The sequence below is a fragment of the Erithacus rubecula genome (genome assembly GCF_903797595.1).
Source record: "Erithacus rubecula genome assembly, contig: SUPER_Z_unloc_6, whole genome shotgun sequence".
In the NCBI taxonomy this organism is placed as follows: Eukaryota; Metazoa; Chordata; class Aves; order Passeriformes; family Muscicapidae; genus Erithacus; species Erithacus rubecula.
The window spans coordinates 585,535-602,122 of record NW_027635650.1 but is presented as its reverse complement, the minus strand read 5'-3'; the positions used below and the strand labels follow the sequence as shown (position 1 = coordinate 602,122).

At 42.0% G+C, this 16,588-nt stretch overlaps 1 protein-coding gene across 3 annotated transcripts in view; it reads right to left on the bottom strand.

The window, feature by feature from the left end:
• SVEP1 (sushi, von Willebrand factor type A, EGF and pentraxin domain containing 1) overlaps positions 1–16,588 on the bottom strand; it is a gene marked incomplete at its 3' end in the record, with an annotated part of 122,972 nt that overhangs the window by 12,590 nt on the left and 93,794 nt on the right. For 2 of the 3 annotated variants that reach the window (XM_079331661.1, XM_079331662.1), the window contains exons 37-45: positions 14,036–14,708; positions 9,912–12,691; positions 8,517–8,742; positions 7,294–7,449; positions 5,315–5,378; positions 4,462–4,635; positions 3,331–3,504; positions 2,753–2,926; positions 1,262–1,438 (exon numbers count right to left, since the gene is read on the bottom strand). In XM_079331661.1, the coding sequence (XP_079187787.1) occupies positions 1,262–1,438; positions 2,753–2,926; positions 3,331–3,504; positions 4,462–4,635; positions 5,315–5,378; positions 7,294–7,449; positions 8,517–8,742; positions 9,912–12,691; positions 14,036–14,708 (4,598 nt within the window). The remainder of the gene's footprint in view (positions 1–1,261; positions 1,439–2,752; positions 2,927–3,330; positions 3,505–4,461; positions 4,636–5,314; positions 5,379–7,293; positions 7,450–8,516; positions 8,743–9,911; positions 12,692–14,035; positions 14,709–16,588) is intronic. The other variant, XM_079331663.1, reaches the window with a different exon arrangement.

Below are 16,588 nucleotides of genomic sequence, written 5' to 3'. Positions count from 1 at the left end.
CGCTGGCCAGGGCAGGTGACAGACACACCTCGGGGTAAATCAGCAACACTGTCCAGGGATCTGGACAAACTGAACAAGTGGGCCCCACAAAGCTCAACAAGTCCAAGTGCAAAGTGCTGCACTCAAGTCAGGGCAATTCCAAAAATGAATACAGACTGGGAGAAGAAGTCACTGAGAGCAACCCTGAGAAGGGCTTGGGGTTTCTTTTGGGTGAGAGGTTGGAAATGAATGTGCACTTGCAGCCCTGAAAGCCAACTCTATCCTGGGCTGCATCAAAAGAAGTGTGACCAGCAGGGTAAGAGAGGGGATTATCTCACTCTATTCTGACCTTGTGAGACCCCATCTGGAGTGCTGCATCCATCCCTGGGGTCCTCAGCACAAGAAAGATATTGATATGTTAGAGTAGGTCCAGAGAAGGGCCACAAAGATGAACAGAGGGATGGAGCATCTCTCCTACCAAGACAGGCCAAGACAGCTGGGATTATTCAGCATGGATCCAGGAGAAGTCTTCAGGGAAACCTCATTGCAGCTTTCCAGTTTCTTAAGAGGTCTTATTAAGAGAAGGTAGTATTTATATGGGAAGACAGAGACAGAGCATGAGGCAATGGCTTTAAACAGAAAGAAGGCAGGTTTAGTCTAGATATTAGAAAGACATTCTTTACCCAGACAGTGATGAGGTGCTGGAACAGGTTACCCAAGGAAGCTCTGGATACCCCATACCTGCAAGTGCGCAAGGCCACGTTGGATGGGACACTGAGCAATCTGATTTAGTGAATCATCCTTGCCCATGGCAGAGGGTTGGGAACTAGATGATCTTTAAGGTCCTTTCCAACCCGAGCCATTCTGTGATCTCATGAACCTAAACAATATTGCTTGCAAGAAGTCAAAAGCCTTTCCAATGTGCTTGCAAAAACACACTGCCTTCAGTCAGCATCAACTACAAATAAAAGGCAGCACCTCTTCCTGCAATTCTTGTCTCATCACCCATAATCTCATGGGAATCATTCTTAGGGTATTTTTGGTATCCAAAAACCAATCCCAGCTCCAAGGCTTGCAAAAGATAAATTAAGAACACATTTACAAAAGGGCCTAGTAAATAGTAGGATGAAAAGTGTTGAAACACCAACCCACATAGACATATTCTGAATCTTTTTAAAGGAACAACTCGGTTGGAAAGAAAGAAGACACAGCTCTTCTCTAGAGCTTCTTAGAGCCCTCTGGAAAGTACCAAACCCTGAGGAACTGTGAGTCTTATACTTACTTTCACACTTAGCTGTGGCTGGAGTCCAGGTCTCATCATCATTACAGGTGATCACAGACTGCCCTTTCAGCTGGTAGCCTTCCCTGCACCTGATGGACACATTCTGGCCAACATGAAAATCCACCTCCGACAGAAGGGCATTCTCTGGGATTACGAAAGGCACAGGACAAGGGTTTGCTGCTCAAAGTAAGGGTGTGAAGGAAAAGAAGGGAAGAGAAATAGATGGAAGGAAGAGAGATCTCTTTAGAATAGTTTCTGCAGATTTCAAATCCAAAACATATGAAAAGCAATAGAAATAGGAATGGATGCTGCACATGAGTCCAATTTTTAATTTGATTTAAAATTATGAAATTTGGGTCATAAAATAATAATAATAAAAAATGTCTAATTCACTGCTGTCACATGGCTTCCTATGCTCTCTACTGATGCCAGGAGAGGACATACTAAGGATTTAAGTGAGAAAGAAATATCCTACTTGTTACAGTAAAACCATTCTCTCTTGTCCTCCCTGCTTATCATAAATTTTCTGTAAAAGAGAACCAGACATATCCTACTTCATGTTCAGAGGGGCTGGACCAACAAAGAGCAGCAATATTTCAGATGTTTGATTAGAGACTTCCTGTGACATTTGTTACAGTTTAGAACCTCTTTAATTTTATTTATTGCTGGCTGCAAGCTTGCTGGGCTATTTTTGCATGGTCTATTGATCTCATCACCAATGTGGAAAATACTGCTCTATAAAGAGCAGAAATTTATGGCAATTTATTGACACTAAAATGAATAAATACTTCATAATACAAAAATTAAATGTCTCAATTAACCATCCTAAGACTACACTAGGTCTTAAAATTACTTACAGACACATACAGCAAAACAAGGAAGGCTACTGTGGGTGTGTGGGCATAGTGCAAATGTAAATAATGCGCTATTTCACAGAATTGCAGAAGATTTTATATAGCCATTAAGTCCAACCTGCTTCTCCTAGCAAGGCCAACTAGGTCAGAAGTTGCCCTGGAATCTGACTAGAAATTTGAGTGACTCTGCAGATGGAGATCTCATGTCCTCCCTGGGCCTCTGTTCCTCTGTTTGACTCTGTTGATAGTAAGGGGTTTCTTCAAACACTTCACTGGAGCTTCCTTTATAACAACTAGTGTCCATTGCCTTTCACTCTAGCACTGTGCAACTCTGAGAAGAGTCTGGCACTTTTTCCTTTACACCCTGTCAATATGCCCCTTGTGGATGACAACAAAGTCTCCCTTTTGCCTTCCTCACCTAATGATTCTCTCACCTGCTTCTACTATATTATCAAGTGGTTGACTATAATAACTCCATTTTATGTCATCTTTCCAGTGAGAGGGACCTATGCAGAAGACAGCTTGTTCTTTTACTGTCACAAAAATACATTCAGAATAATTAATGCTTTGACTTGTATCAGTAACTGTGCCTGTTGTTCCTCTGCAAAAACTTTTCCATTACAAAGAGAACACACACGTTTACAGAGAGGCAAGGGATTACTCCATCTTCCATCTCTTGTGCACTCTGCTGCTGCTTCTCCTTCCAAGCTGTATCCCCTCTCACAGAGATAAGTTACTGTACTGCCAACTGTATTGTTTTCATAAATTGCTTTCCCATTCAGCAAGGAAACTGGAATTTTGCATCTGGTTTCTGCAAAGGAAGGGGTCTTATTAATTTAGCTTGATATTAGTCCTGGACTTCAAACATTTCCTGAATTAACAACACAGTATGCTTAAAGTCACCACTAAAATCATGAAGAACATTGACTCAGTAACCCTGGGAAGGAAATGTAGCCAACCTAGAAGAGAAGCTCCTCCCAGTGATGGAGAAAAGCCCCAGCAAAATGAAGAAGTGAGGATACATTTATGACTTCATACTGGGGCCAGTAGGGCAGAAAGATGGAAATAATTCTTTCTTGCCACAATAGTTCCTCCAGAAACTCCACATTACAGAATCATTTCTCAAAAGCAACTCAGTCTCTGGATTATATGAATGCATACATAAGGGAGGAGCCATTGCTTACCCCAGATAATCAATAGAAAGGAAGGAGTTACCTTCACACAGTGGCAAGGGTTTACTCCAGCTCCCATTGGCAAGACATGTGATATTCTGGGGCCCAACAAGATGGTATCCAGAGCTGCACACAAAGGTTACATTACTGCTGTATGTGCTTCCAGTAGAAAAGGCCTCTGCTTTTTCAATGGAGGGATGCAACCCACAAGTAATTTCTAGGAGAGAAGAAAACTTTTGGGTTTTATACACACAATGAAGACTATTCTATCTACGAGTCACACAGTATCTGATAGCTCTGTTCTCACCCTGAATTAATGGAAAGACAACAAATAAGAAGTTGTGAACTGTTACACAGAGGAGTTATACAATTCCTTCCCTGCCCTTTCTCCTGGGGTTCACTCTGAAGACACCTAAAAATGTATCCAAATCTATTTGGTGATATTATGAGGTATGTTCAAATCAAGAGAGGATCCAGAATATTTCTTCTGTGCAGGCCTGAGGCTGCATTTTCAGTCTCCTTTGTGCCTCTACAGTGGAAGATTATCTCAATATATGCTTAAAAACAATGGGAGTAGTTAAGAAGAATTTTGACCCCTGTTCCTACACTGTGGAAACCAAGTAAATTCATCAAAGGTGAGAGAAGGATGCAAGGCATAGGACTATGACAGCAAGAAAAATGGAAAATGATTTACTGGTAAAGACTATAAATATTGGCATTTTATTTATAAGCTGTATGAAATAAGTAATTAATTCTTCTTTCTAAGCTCCCTCAATTAAATTATTTTCTTGATAGAAAGCGAAGATTTGATCCTAGAGAGCACAGTTGTGGAATCCAGATATACTGAGTGGCCAGGATATACTTTGGCACAGAAGGGATGAACATGATGTCCAAAGCTCTGCATACCATAATTCAAGGCAGGTCAGATGCAGCAGGCCACATTCCTACCCTACTGACCTCAGCATGACTCTTTCTATGTTTATGCCATTTCAATGTGCCAAAAGGAGATTGCTTCAGATCAGAGAGGTACTGCCAATGAGAAATCTGCTGGCTTTTCCTCTGGCTCCTCCTGTTACAGTCCCTCTGCTGGAGGGAAAAAGAGGGAGGAAGCCAGACAAAACACTGCTCCTGCCCTAGCTTTCCTGGACATCACATTGCTCTGTTTGCTACTTACGCATGCATGTAGGGGCTGACGGGCTCCACTTTTTGTCAACGTGGCAAATCCTTCTGCTTGGCCCCTGCAGCTCAAAGCCAGGATCACAGCTGTAAAAAACTTCGCTGCCAAACAGGAACTCCTCTCCCTGAACAGATCCATTTTCTATCATGTCTGGGGGTCCACATGATATTCCTGTAATGTAAGCAATACTTTTCAATCAAACAACACGTATATGGCTTGTTCTGTTCACAGCTCCTCCACGGGTTTTACTCTGAGAAACAAGAAAGAACACAGCAGTTGTCTGGTCTTGCCAGGAATTTGACCCCAAGCAGCAGAGCAGAATCATACTTGGTGCTTCCACTTAATGCTAAAAGCAAAAAATCTATTGTGACTGTGCTGGCAGGAAGCCTTAGGAAACTGATGCCTCTTTCAGCTGACAGCTGAAGTTCACATAAGCATTATCCACTTAAGTTATGTAGAAACTCCTATTACAGCACTGCAATCAATGACATCTCATGGAAGTGAAGTACCTTTGAGAATGATATCCACAGAGTTGCATTTGAGGATGCTAAATACCTGTGACTCCCGGGAACTAATGTGTTCAGAGGTCCTCAGTAATCCCATGACCTCAAGTCTCAGAACTATTTAAACCTGGAAGCTCTCTGCAGAGGAGCAAGGTAGAAAGGTGCAGAGATTCCCTTCACACACCAGCAATTCTGCCCTTCCAGGTTCCGCCTACCAGCGGTACTTACCAAAATTGTTTAGATAAATGCAGGCAATATGATTTATAATGAAAAATGAGCATTAGTGATCTCTGTTGTGTAATACCACCCTTGGCCAACATTAAGTGATAGGATCAGGTAAAACTTACTTCTGCACGCTGGCACAGTGCCACTCCAAAGCTTGTCTTCTTGGCAAGTCCGTTCTGCATCACCCTGTGAAATGACAGAAAATAATAGAAACAATACAAAATGCTCACAGAACAACTTTGTTTCAGTTAACTCTTTTCTCCCATCAGCTTTAGTATCCAGCAAGGTGAGGAGGCTTTTTCTCCATGTATTACCCATGCAAAGAGGAAATGAAGTGCTACAGCCCAAGTCTAGTAGAGTTTATGGCAGAACTTTCTGCAAAATGATGGGTGTTGTTTATAAACCAAAAGTTTGTGGGGCCATTTAGTTACTTCTCTTGTCCTTATATCTTTGAGTATACTCTTTTTTGTCAGTTTTATCATTCTTGTTCCTAGGAATGTGTTGTGATGCCAAATTTTCCCCTTTCAGGACCCACTCACAGGAAATTCAACTAGTAATTTTTTCAACAGTACAAGCTTGTGTTTGATAGAACACGATATGCTGATTTAACAAGATCCCAAGCACTCATTCTTTATATATGACTATAAATTACATTATTTCTTTCCTACATACATACATACATACATACGAACATAGACTGTTTATAAAAGAGTCTAATAGCCCAGGATTTAATTCTTATTTTATTCTGAGACATGGAGAACAATATATAAGTTTGTCCCTTGCTGTAATGCACTTGCATTACAAAGCAGACCCATCAGTAAAGGGTAGCTGTTTGACATGTTGTTGCATGGCATCACACCCAATGGACTTTGCTTCCCAAAGGAAAAAAGCAGGACTTGTTTTCTACAGTGGGGACACAGTTTGACACTAGGTGGCGAAACTGGATTGCGAAGCTTGGAAGAACTCATTACTATGTAACAACACTGGTTTATTACTTCCTGAAATTACTTGAAACAGCAGCTCTCTCTTTTTCTCTAAATACCAACACTTTCATCCCCAGTGATATTGCATATTTGACAACATAAGGAAAATTAAAGTCTTCATGATCTAAGCATTCTCCAAACTCTTCTTATCTTTATCTTGACTGAGTGAATTAACTTCTGACTGGGTGATTTTACATGCATGAAGTTCTTAACTAATTACTGGTGTTATGACAGTACAGAGGAAGTGCAATCCTGCACTCTGTTGGCATTCACAGAACCAGCATTGAGAGCCACTGTCCTGGAGACATCTCGCCACCTCATGTCTGACCCTGTCATCACCTGGGGACAGTGGAGATCATGCTGTGCCTCAGTAACCTACTGCAGCTTTTGAAAACACTGCTGAGGCAGCCCTGAACTTTCTGGCCTGAATCTGGATACTAGGCAAGCAATGCTATTTCAGAGCTCAGGTGGGGATAAAAGCCATAATAAAAACAATGGATGGAAAGAACTTTGATTCCTCCTCCTTCAGGGAATAAAGCTGCCAATGAACAAAATGGAATTCCTTTGATCTATCACTTCAATACCATCTAGCAATGTCATAGAACTGAGGGCAGTGGAGATTATGATGGACTTTAAGTCAGGAAGGTACAACCCTTGGTGCACAGGGACAATATGAAACAGAATATAATATAATGTAATGCTTGGGACAATATTAAATGGAAGAAAAAACCTGCAATCTAACTCTGGCTAAAGAACCAGGTCAAAGGAGTGGTACATGAGAAATTAACTCCTCCATGACTTAGGATCACAAGCATGTGTAATGCTGTATTTGCAGAGAACTTCAGTTAAGAAAACTCAAATACTGCAAGATATCTGCTAGACATTACATATGACATAGACATATATCCTCTGAACAGGATTCTTATATTTGCTTCAGCTATTCCCTTAAGCCCTTCAAAGACTGCCCCAAACAAACCATGAACTCCCTACAGACAATAGCAAAACCAGCAGACACCCAGCTCCTATGGCATCAATGTGATTTACAGTCCACAGCAATCACATAGGAAATGAAAATGACAAATTAAAGTTTCGAGTGTTGGAGATTTGAGCTTGCTTACTTGTAATTCATATCCAGAGTCACATTTATAAATAGATACATCTTTGTAATTGTATTTAGTGCCAATCACAAATCCATGCTCTGGAGACTCTGGAGTTCCACAGGATATGGGACTGCAGATGTCATCAGAAAATGGTGGCACCCAAACACCATTTTCCTGAAAAATAAGTGTAATTAGAAATGTAATAGCGCTGCTTTATATATGCAATTCATATCTAATTGAAAAAGAAAAATCACAGTAGAAACATCCAGTTGCCGTGGGTGTACAGATATAATACTATGTGTTCAATCCTTTGCAAAACTTGGTAATTTAAGTAACATTTTTAAGATGTTAACATAGATTAGAGTTTATCTTTGGCAGGAACACTTAGCTTAAGACTTAAATGACAGAAGGAACAGAAGCTTGGAAAAGCAAGTTCACTAGTGCAAGGTCACCTAATCGCTCAGGGAACACATCAGAAGAATGAAAACTACATCTGCCTGATTTAATGTTTTGCATTTCTCTCCTGGTTGAAGGTTTAACACCACTAGTAAGTGCTTCAGCAGCCTTCTCCAACTCACTAAGGGAAGTCTGATACCTGAAGAAGCACTTGTCAAAGACAGCTACTCCTACTTCCACAGATATTTGAAATGGCAAAATGAGGGGAATACATTTCATAAGAAAGATATACTCTGTAAACCCACACATGCTCAGCTTTTCTCATATGAGCATACCTAATGACTTTAAGAGTCTATTTACAAACTTAAGATGAAGTTGTTCACAAGCTAATGTGACAGGAGGTTACCAGTAGAATTGATGAAGATGTCTGGTCTTTAACAGAGGATTCAGGTTCCTACAGGTGTACAGCAGATTAAAATGTCTACTGCCTGTTATTCTGGAGAAAAAGCCCTGCATGCAATCCTCAAAATACATTAGAAATCTTAGACATATTTTTACAAAATTTCAGGCTGATTTAATGCATGGTACATGATAAAATGAATGTTTTTCTAAAGGAAGCCTCAGCTTTTGATGGAAAAAGAAATAAAAAACTTCTAGTTCTGAAAGTCTACCCACAGAACAAATAATTGTTCTTATTGGGAAACAACCAAACATACTATATTTTGCAGAGTATGCTTTGAATTTTTAATTGTGTCCAGTTAAGGCCCAAAAGGTAAGGAAGGTATGAGAAGGAGTCCTGAATTCAAGAAGGCCAGGGGAATAAAACAGTGCTAATAAAACTATACCTTGCACGTAGATGTGCTTGCTCCCACCAGAGTGTAGCCTTCTACACATGACAAAGTGATGCTTGTGTTCACAGTGAAGTTGTTTCCAAGTGCAATTACATTAGTGATATTTCCTGGAAGGGGACACTTTCTGGGGCAACAGGAAATACTTTGGGGGGACCACTGTCCATCTTCCTGGCAAGTGCATACATCCACGTCTGTTGCCATTGTGTAGCCTTCCAGACATCTGAAACACAGCATGAAGATCTGACCACAGAGACACAGCTGGGAATGAGCTAACCCACAAATTAAAAAGTCAGTACAATAATTCTGCAGCATTACTTGTTAATAATTACATATTGAGATTTCTCTATTATTTCAAGGTAAGCTTGTAAGATGTACGTCTGGACTGAATTCACTCTGTTGCAAGAGCTGGAGATTTCAGACTTAATTTCCAGTTGTTTCGTGCTGCTGCAGCATCACAATGGAACATGAGTTGGTGGCTTCAGTACTCAGAGGGTACTGAAAGTTTTAGTGCAGTTCCTACACTGCCCATCTCTTTGCTAGGAGGACCTTTGGTGAGGTAAAGAAAATGTGTGAGTTCCAAGCAATTCTAAACATGATCTCACTTTCTTCCAAGCCTTAGCCTGATCACAAACCATTTGCCTAGAAGTTTAAGGATGAGTCAATGGTGCTTCATCAAAAACAACTCAACTGGCTTGCACTAGTGAGTTTACTTGTAGAATGGTGGCAAAAGTACGCCCTCAGCTTGTTAAAGTTGCATAGGAATGACTGATACTGTTCAGTTCACACACCTGCCATCTCTGCCCCAGTTTTGTCCCATACCATTATTTGCTTTTACTGTAAAAAATACATCTCCCCTTTGGCCAAGGCTTTCTTCACCTTGGAGAAAGAGCTCTGCAGTGTCTATCTTCAGGAAACTAGCAAAAAATCCTCAGTTACTCACATGTGAAAAAGGAGAAACTTGCTGCAGTGCTACAGACAGCACAGTGCTGCAGTGCAGAAAATGGGACAAGAAGGATGTCAGCCCTTTTGTGTTACAACTGGCATCTGAAGCAGAAGGAAAGCATAAATGCAATGCCAAGAGGAGAGAAGCTGACTGTTGCTTTCGCCTGCTAACACAACCTGTAGTTGAAACCAGTGCTTCAGAGGAGGAGAATAAGAAAGCAAATGGAAATGGGAAATTAAAGTCAGTGGAGGCATCAGCCCAACAGGTTGAAATGCCTTTCTGGAGTTTTCATGAGTAGTCCAGATAATATTTTATAAAGTGCATGGCAATGTGGGCTTTGTCAATCTGAGTATGTAGAAACTTGCACTAACTGAGGGAACATAAACCTTGCATCTTCATTCCTTCAGGGACTTTTAATGAAAACAGCATAACAGCACCATCCTTACCTGTACTGGACCTTACTTCCATAGGTGTAAGTGTTCCCAAGAACTTCTGCATTTGGGATAGATGGTGGTGGGCCACAGCTTAAGAGCTCACAGCTTGGATAAGGCTTCTTCCACACACCAGTCTCTACACAAGTCAGTTCTGGACCCCCCTTCATGACAAAACCTGTCAAGCAGGTATAGATGATCGTGTTCTCATCTTCAGAACTGCTCCCATTGATAAATGTGTTGGGGATGATGGGTGGAGCACCACAGGAAATCTGTCCGCACCGAGGAAACCTGGAACTCCATCTGCCAGCTGCCTCACAGGTAACTTCAGAAGGCCCCAGCAGTTTGAAGCCCTCCAGGCATTGAAACTGGACACTCATCCCACAGCTGAAATCTGTACCAAGAACGACCCCATTTTGAATCTGTGGGGTAGGACACAGACAGGGTAGGCAAGATGGAAGGCTTCCGCTCCAGGAGCCATTGGACAGGCATTGCCGTAAGGGATTGCCATGCAGCTCATAACCAGGAAAGCATATATAGTGGACAAATTCCCCAAAAGTAAAGGCTGAGCCATTCAGAAAGCCATGAGAGATATCTTCAGGGGGTCCACAAATGACTGGTTCACAGTGCGGAGCTTCTGAGTCCCAGGTACCATCACTCTGACATGTAAGCGTAGATGGTCCTTGCAGACTATAACCATCATTGCAGCGATAGTGCACTTCCTTATTAAAGCTGAAATCTGAGCCAGTAGTGCTCCCATTGGGAAGTGGCAGTGGCGCAGGACAGGTCACAGCTTTGCAAACTGGAGTGATTCCACTCCAGCTTCCATTTGCAAGGCAGACTCTACTCCTGTCCCCATCTAACAGGAAACCTTCATTGCAGCTATACTCTGTATGTCTCTGGAATGTGTAGTCCTCCCCTGTTACCTGACCGTTCTCCAAAACTGGTGGTGGGCTGCAGGAAACAGGAATGCAGATTGGTTCGCTGCCATCCCATTTCTGGCTCTCTTGGCATCTCCTTTCTTCAGGGCCATTTAACTGGTAACCAGGGTCACATTCATAGTAGACAACACTCCCATACGTGTAGTTTTCCCCTCTTATCTTCCCGTTCAAAAGCTGGGTAGGTGAACCGCACGTTATTGCTTTGCAGTAAGGAGCAGTGTGACTCCACAGCCGACTTGGCAAACACAGCCGTGTGTCAGAGCCAACTAGTGTGAATCCTGGCCTGCAGGTGTACTGCACTGCACTGCCCAGCGTGTTCTCCGTGACGTGCAAAAACCCGTTCTCCGGGGCGGATGGCAGAGTGCACTCGATTGAAACACAGGCAGGGGCAGTGCCATTCCAAGCTCCATCTTCTTGGCAAGCTAAAACAGGGTTTCCCAGCAGCTCGTAGCCGGAGTAACATGTGTATAAAATTATAGTTCCAAATAAGAAAGTGGTGAGCTGCATTGCACTGTCCTCCTTCAGGGAACTTTTGAAGTCTCTCACGTTCTCAGCCAGCAACATATGTGAAAGGGAGGGATTCTCTGTAACACTCTCCTGGTCAGAACGTCTTTCTCCCTGTCTCAACTGCACGTACTCTCCAAAGTCAATGTGAGGAGGAAGGCCACAGTCTGTCGGAAGGCAAGTTGGTGTGGAGCTAGACCACCCCAGTTCTTCACAGGTCTGCATGGCAAGGCCTAACAGCTGGAAGCCTGGCACACAGCTGTAAATGACCATGGCCCCGTAGCTATAATCTGCACCCTCCACAAAGCCATTCTCAATGGGTTGAGGGGGCTTGCAATTTATGGCCTTGCAAGAGGGAGCCTCTGTACTCCATTCTCCTGTTTCTAGGCATCTCAGTGTTTCCTCCCCTTGGAGCTGGAAACCTCTGTCACAGAAATACCTAACTGTTTGCCCATAATGGAAACTTGTGAATGAGTATTTGCCATTGAGGATCTTCTTAGGCCTTGGGCATTGAATAGGTTTGCAAACTGGTCTTCCCCCAAGCCACTGTCCATCTTCTCCGCAGAGGACTGTTGTGTTTCCTAGCAGTTCAAAACCTGGTTTACATGTGTAGAGGGCTGTGCTAAGGAAGGTGAGGCCCTGCACATCAACTATGCCATTCTGAATTTCTTCTGGTTGAGGACATTCCACAGGAATACATTCTGGCAAAGGCAAGCTCCATGAACCATCTGCCTGACATCTGATGGTGGACTCACCCTTCATCAAAAACCCATCCACACAGATGTATTTCACAGTGCTGCCAAAATGAAGGGAGGAAGTCAAGGGGTCCCCAAAGGGGATATAAGGTGGTGCAGAACAGTGTACAACCTTGCAGAAGGGAAAGGAATCATTCCACTGCTGGGAGGGCAAGCATTTCAGTACAGAGGAGCCATGCAAAACATAACCCTCCTTGCAGGAGAACTGTACAACACCGACTTGGTAAGACACTTCTCTCAAGACCAGCTGATTTTCTGCCAGGGGTGGTTCTGGACATTTTGTTGGCACACATTTGGGGTTTTGCCTTTTGCTCCACTTCCCAGACTTTTGACACGTCCATGAAACATCTCCAATCAGTTCATAGCCTTCATCACAGAAGAACTCGACTTTGGAGCCCATATCAAAAGTTTCTCCCTTGGAGTAGCCATGTGGGATGGATGGTGGTTTTCCACAACTGAGAGGAGCACAGTAAGGAGGAGATTCGCTGTACCACTGCCGATTTGCTTGGCAGATAAACACTGGGCTCCCAACCATCTGGTAACCAGAATCACACTGATAATTTGCCTGATTTTCAAAGAAGTGTCCAGTGGTGTCCTAGAAAACAGTTAAGACAGAGATACTTCTGAAATAAAGATGCATGGGGAATATGAGACTGATTTAATTTCTCATGTTCTCATGGTCTAGCTTCTTGCTGAATCCCTGAATCCCAGCACTAAAGCCTGTCTCAAAAGGAATGAAGGCAAGTAACTGATACAAAATACCTTGCTTCAAATGATGCATTCTGTTTTCAGAAAATCTGAGACCCTTCCAAAAGAAAACAGAAAATTCAAGGCTTAAAAGATAAAAGGGAGAAAAGAATTCCTCTGCTTTCTGCCACCCTGACCCATGAGATCAAAATAGATGTGGAAAGGAAGATGGAAAAGAAATGGATCAGGGGAAGCTGCCATCAAATGGCCTATTGTTGTCATGATTGTGTAGTTTCTAGGTGGATCTTAGGCTGGAGCCCTCAAATCTACTGCTACTGGTAAGCATTTATAAATGTCACATATGCAGCTGCTGGGCGTTGAACAGGCAGCTGAGGATCACCCCAAAGTTGCAGTTTGAGCTTTGACTGAGGTATTAAAAAATTTCTCCAACTGTAAGGAATTAATGAAGGAGTGACCCTACCTAAGTAAGGCAAAACAGAGTGATATGCATTAATTCTAAGATGCACTTATGTGGGAATCTGAACAGAAATTGCTGCTATTACTGCTGGAAACCCATATAGGAACTGGAATGTCAACCTCCACCCTCCAAATTTAGGACATGTAGATTCCCTGGTATCTGGTATCCTGGCATCTTAAATCCCTGGGTTTAAGGAAGGAAGAGGGATGCTCAGAAGAAAAAATGCTTGAAAAATTAAATGTTAAATCTTTATAATAGCGTTTTTGATCTTCCTTACCACAGTATTATTCCAAAACAAAACACATTGCAATTTAATTTGATAAGGAAAGGGAAGTTCTGACTTCAGAAAAGAAATGTGCCTGCATCAAAAGAAGAAAATTTATCCCAAGGTGATTTATCTATTGCATATCAGATTTTTTTTCAGAGCAGTGAAAAGAGCATGGCTTGTGAACTGGCATCAGTACTTCAAACATCTCCAGACTTGAAAGCTACTCCAGAACCAAACAAATGAAGAATATGATATTAAAGAAATCAATTGAATGTCATATGGCACATCTTGAGTCTCATAAATGATAACCGACTTCATGATAGGGAATCCCATGGAAGTATTCATGCTTTTTAGACATGATTCTGATTCTCATTTATTCTATTCTCATTCTATCCAATCATGTACTTCTTCAATTTTAACACAAGAGCAAAACAGAAGAAAGAAAACCCCAACAGCAACAGTTGTGAAGATATGGTACCAGGCAGATAAGGAAACTCATTCTGTACCTTAATAAAGCCATTCTCAAGCTGCGGTGGTTCTCCACAGGACACTGGGTGGCATGTGGGCAAACTGCCACTCCAGTTGCCAGTGGCCTCACAGGTCCTCTTCTTCTCTCCCTTGATGTAGAACCCCTTGTTGCAGCTGTAAGCCACCACTGCTCCAAAGCTGTAATTGGCCCCACTGGCATAGCCATTGCTAATGCGGGGAGGCTCTCCACAGCGAACGGGGATGCACTGGATGCTCAGAGGAGAAGGATTCCACTGGCCCCCTCGAAGGCATTCGATCTTGGCTGAGGTGTTCAGAACAAAGCCTTCCATGCACTTGAAGCTCACGGTGGAGCCAGCTGCAAACCTGGCTTTACTAATGGACTCCAGGATGCTGTACGCGACAGTGGATGGCTTTTCACAGAAATCTGCTATGCAGTGGGGCATGTCCCTGCCCTCTGGAGGCACCCACATCCCTTCTGCATTGCAAAGCAGCTGAGAGTTATCAGCCAGGCTGTAACCATCCAAGCAGAAGTAATAAGCTATATCACCAAAGAGGCGGTGGCCACTCTCTGGTGATGCATTTTCCACATGGGGTGGCTCATCACAGGATACTGCCAGGCACTGCTGGTGGCTCACATTCCACTTGCCGCTGGCTAAGCACTCTATGGTTTCAGGGCCAACTAATATGTAACTGTGGATAAGGAAACCACATAGGAAGTAAAAATTACAAGCATTGTCAAACTCTACCTAAGATTTCCTAAAGCCCTTGCAGTATGAACTTGTTTGCTAGAACCCCAGAAGATCAGGATCCTTTAAAAAAGCTATGATCAACTTCAAAAGGAAATCTTAAACCCTACATGTCCATGGGTGAGGTATCACAATGGTGGATATCCTAGCACAGCTCATGCAGACATCTCATCTGTCCATTCAATTACCATTTCTGAACTTCTGTTTTGGCTCAAAATACTACAACAAACCTAGTATTGTGCTGTGATGGTCCATGCAATTCTCAAGGAAATGATCCCACTCAGAAACCATTTCTGTTAAGCAAAACTGATTAGAAAAGAAAGAGATGAAAAGCCCAGAAAGGACTTTTGGTTTCTGTATTAGCCCTATCAATCTCTTTTCACACTTGCAAGCAAAGCGAAACTTCTTAGTAAGCTACCCAGAGATGCTCTTACCAATAATGCATATAGCAATTTTAAAACAACTTCTTCCTAAAAATTCACTGTTAGAAATATTAGAAAGCCAGTAAAAAGTTAATGCTGACTGGAAAAAACCCAATGAAATAGTTTACTATAAAATTCTACCACACGAATACTGTTAGTGTAGCTGTAGTTTTCCACTCTGTCTCTGGGATGCAGAACAGGCATCAGTCTGTGCTGCTCATCATCCCACTTAAACCCATGAAGCTTAAATATGTAACAGACAATAGTGTACTCACAGCACCTTTGACTGTTTTCTTCTTTTTTTTTTTTCTCTGTGGTGTGCTCTCACAAAAAGCAAAGAAACAATAACTACTGCAAAGTCCCCAGTGACTTTCCAACTGCAGGCTGTTCCCATTTGGAAGAAACACCTGTAAAACTGTTTTGTCTTGTTTGCAGGATTTGTTTTCAAGGCCTCATGACTGGATCCCAGAAAAAGAGCCAATTATGTGCCAATGTTCAATATGATCCACTGTCACAGACAGACAGCTATGACAGTTTTTAAATGCTGCTTTCCTATCCCATTTAAAATACTTGCACAGGAAAGAGAAACAGCTTCTAAAATCATAATATGGCTTAGAAAATGTAATAAGGATGCTGTGTTTCAATTTTGTTTCAAATAACATTGCAAAGCCAATTTACAAGAAAAATGCTGGCTTGTCAATTTACACTTTTACACCAAGAAAAAAGCAGAAAACCTCCAGTCACTTTGGACCTAAACTGGCAAAAACTCTGCCTATCTGCTCTGCCTTTTAGACAGAACAATTCCAAGATATTTTATGGAACTGCTCACAGGCTGTAAAGATTACCATGTGTAAAGGTTATTGCAGGATCAGAGTCCAGCATTATACTTTCATACTTGATATCATCAAAACCAAGCCTCTTCTTTGATGAAAGGTCTGAAAATTTCTCTACACAGAGTAGATAAAAATAAATTTAAAATTATGTACATCAATAAACAAAGAGTCTTAATTTTAAGAAAATAGAATTCAGAACAGCAAAACAGATGTTGTCAAACTGCACCAAAAGCATTCTTACACCCTGATGAATCATAAACAATTTGCTATGATCAGAGCCTTCAGTCTAACACAGAAGTACTGGTTCTGTAGTAACTCCAGGGAAAAGGGTTTCCTATTGAATTGTGCTATCACTCCCCCTAATTCCTCTCTATTCTTCTCTTCCTGAGTGCATTCAATTCCCCCAAAACTTATTTTAGGAAATGTCTGTAACTAACTTACACTAACCTGACAGCCCACAAAAAAAAACCCCAAACCTGTTGTATTTAACTTCCAAAAAGTTTAGACAGAAAGTAGTAAAAATGAATTAGTGTACAGTTATAAAGGATTTGTTGAACAGTGCATCAGTT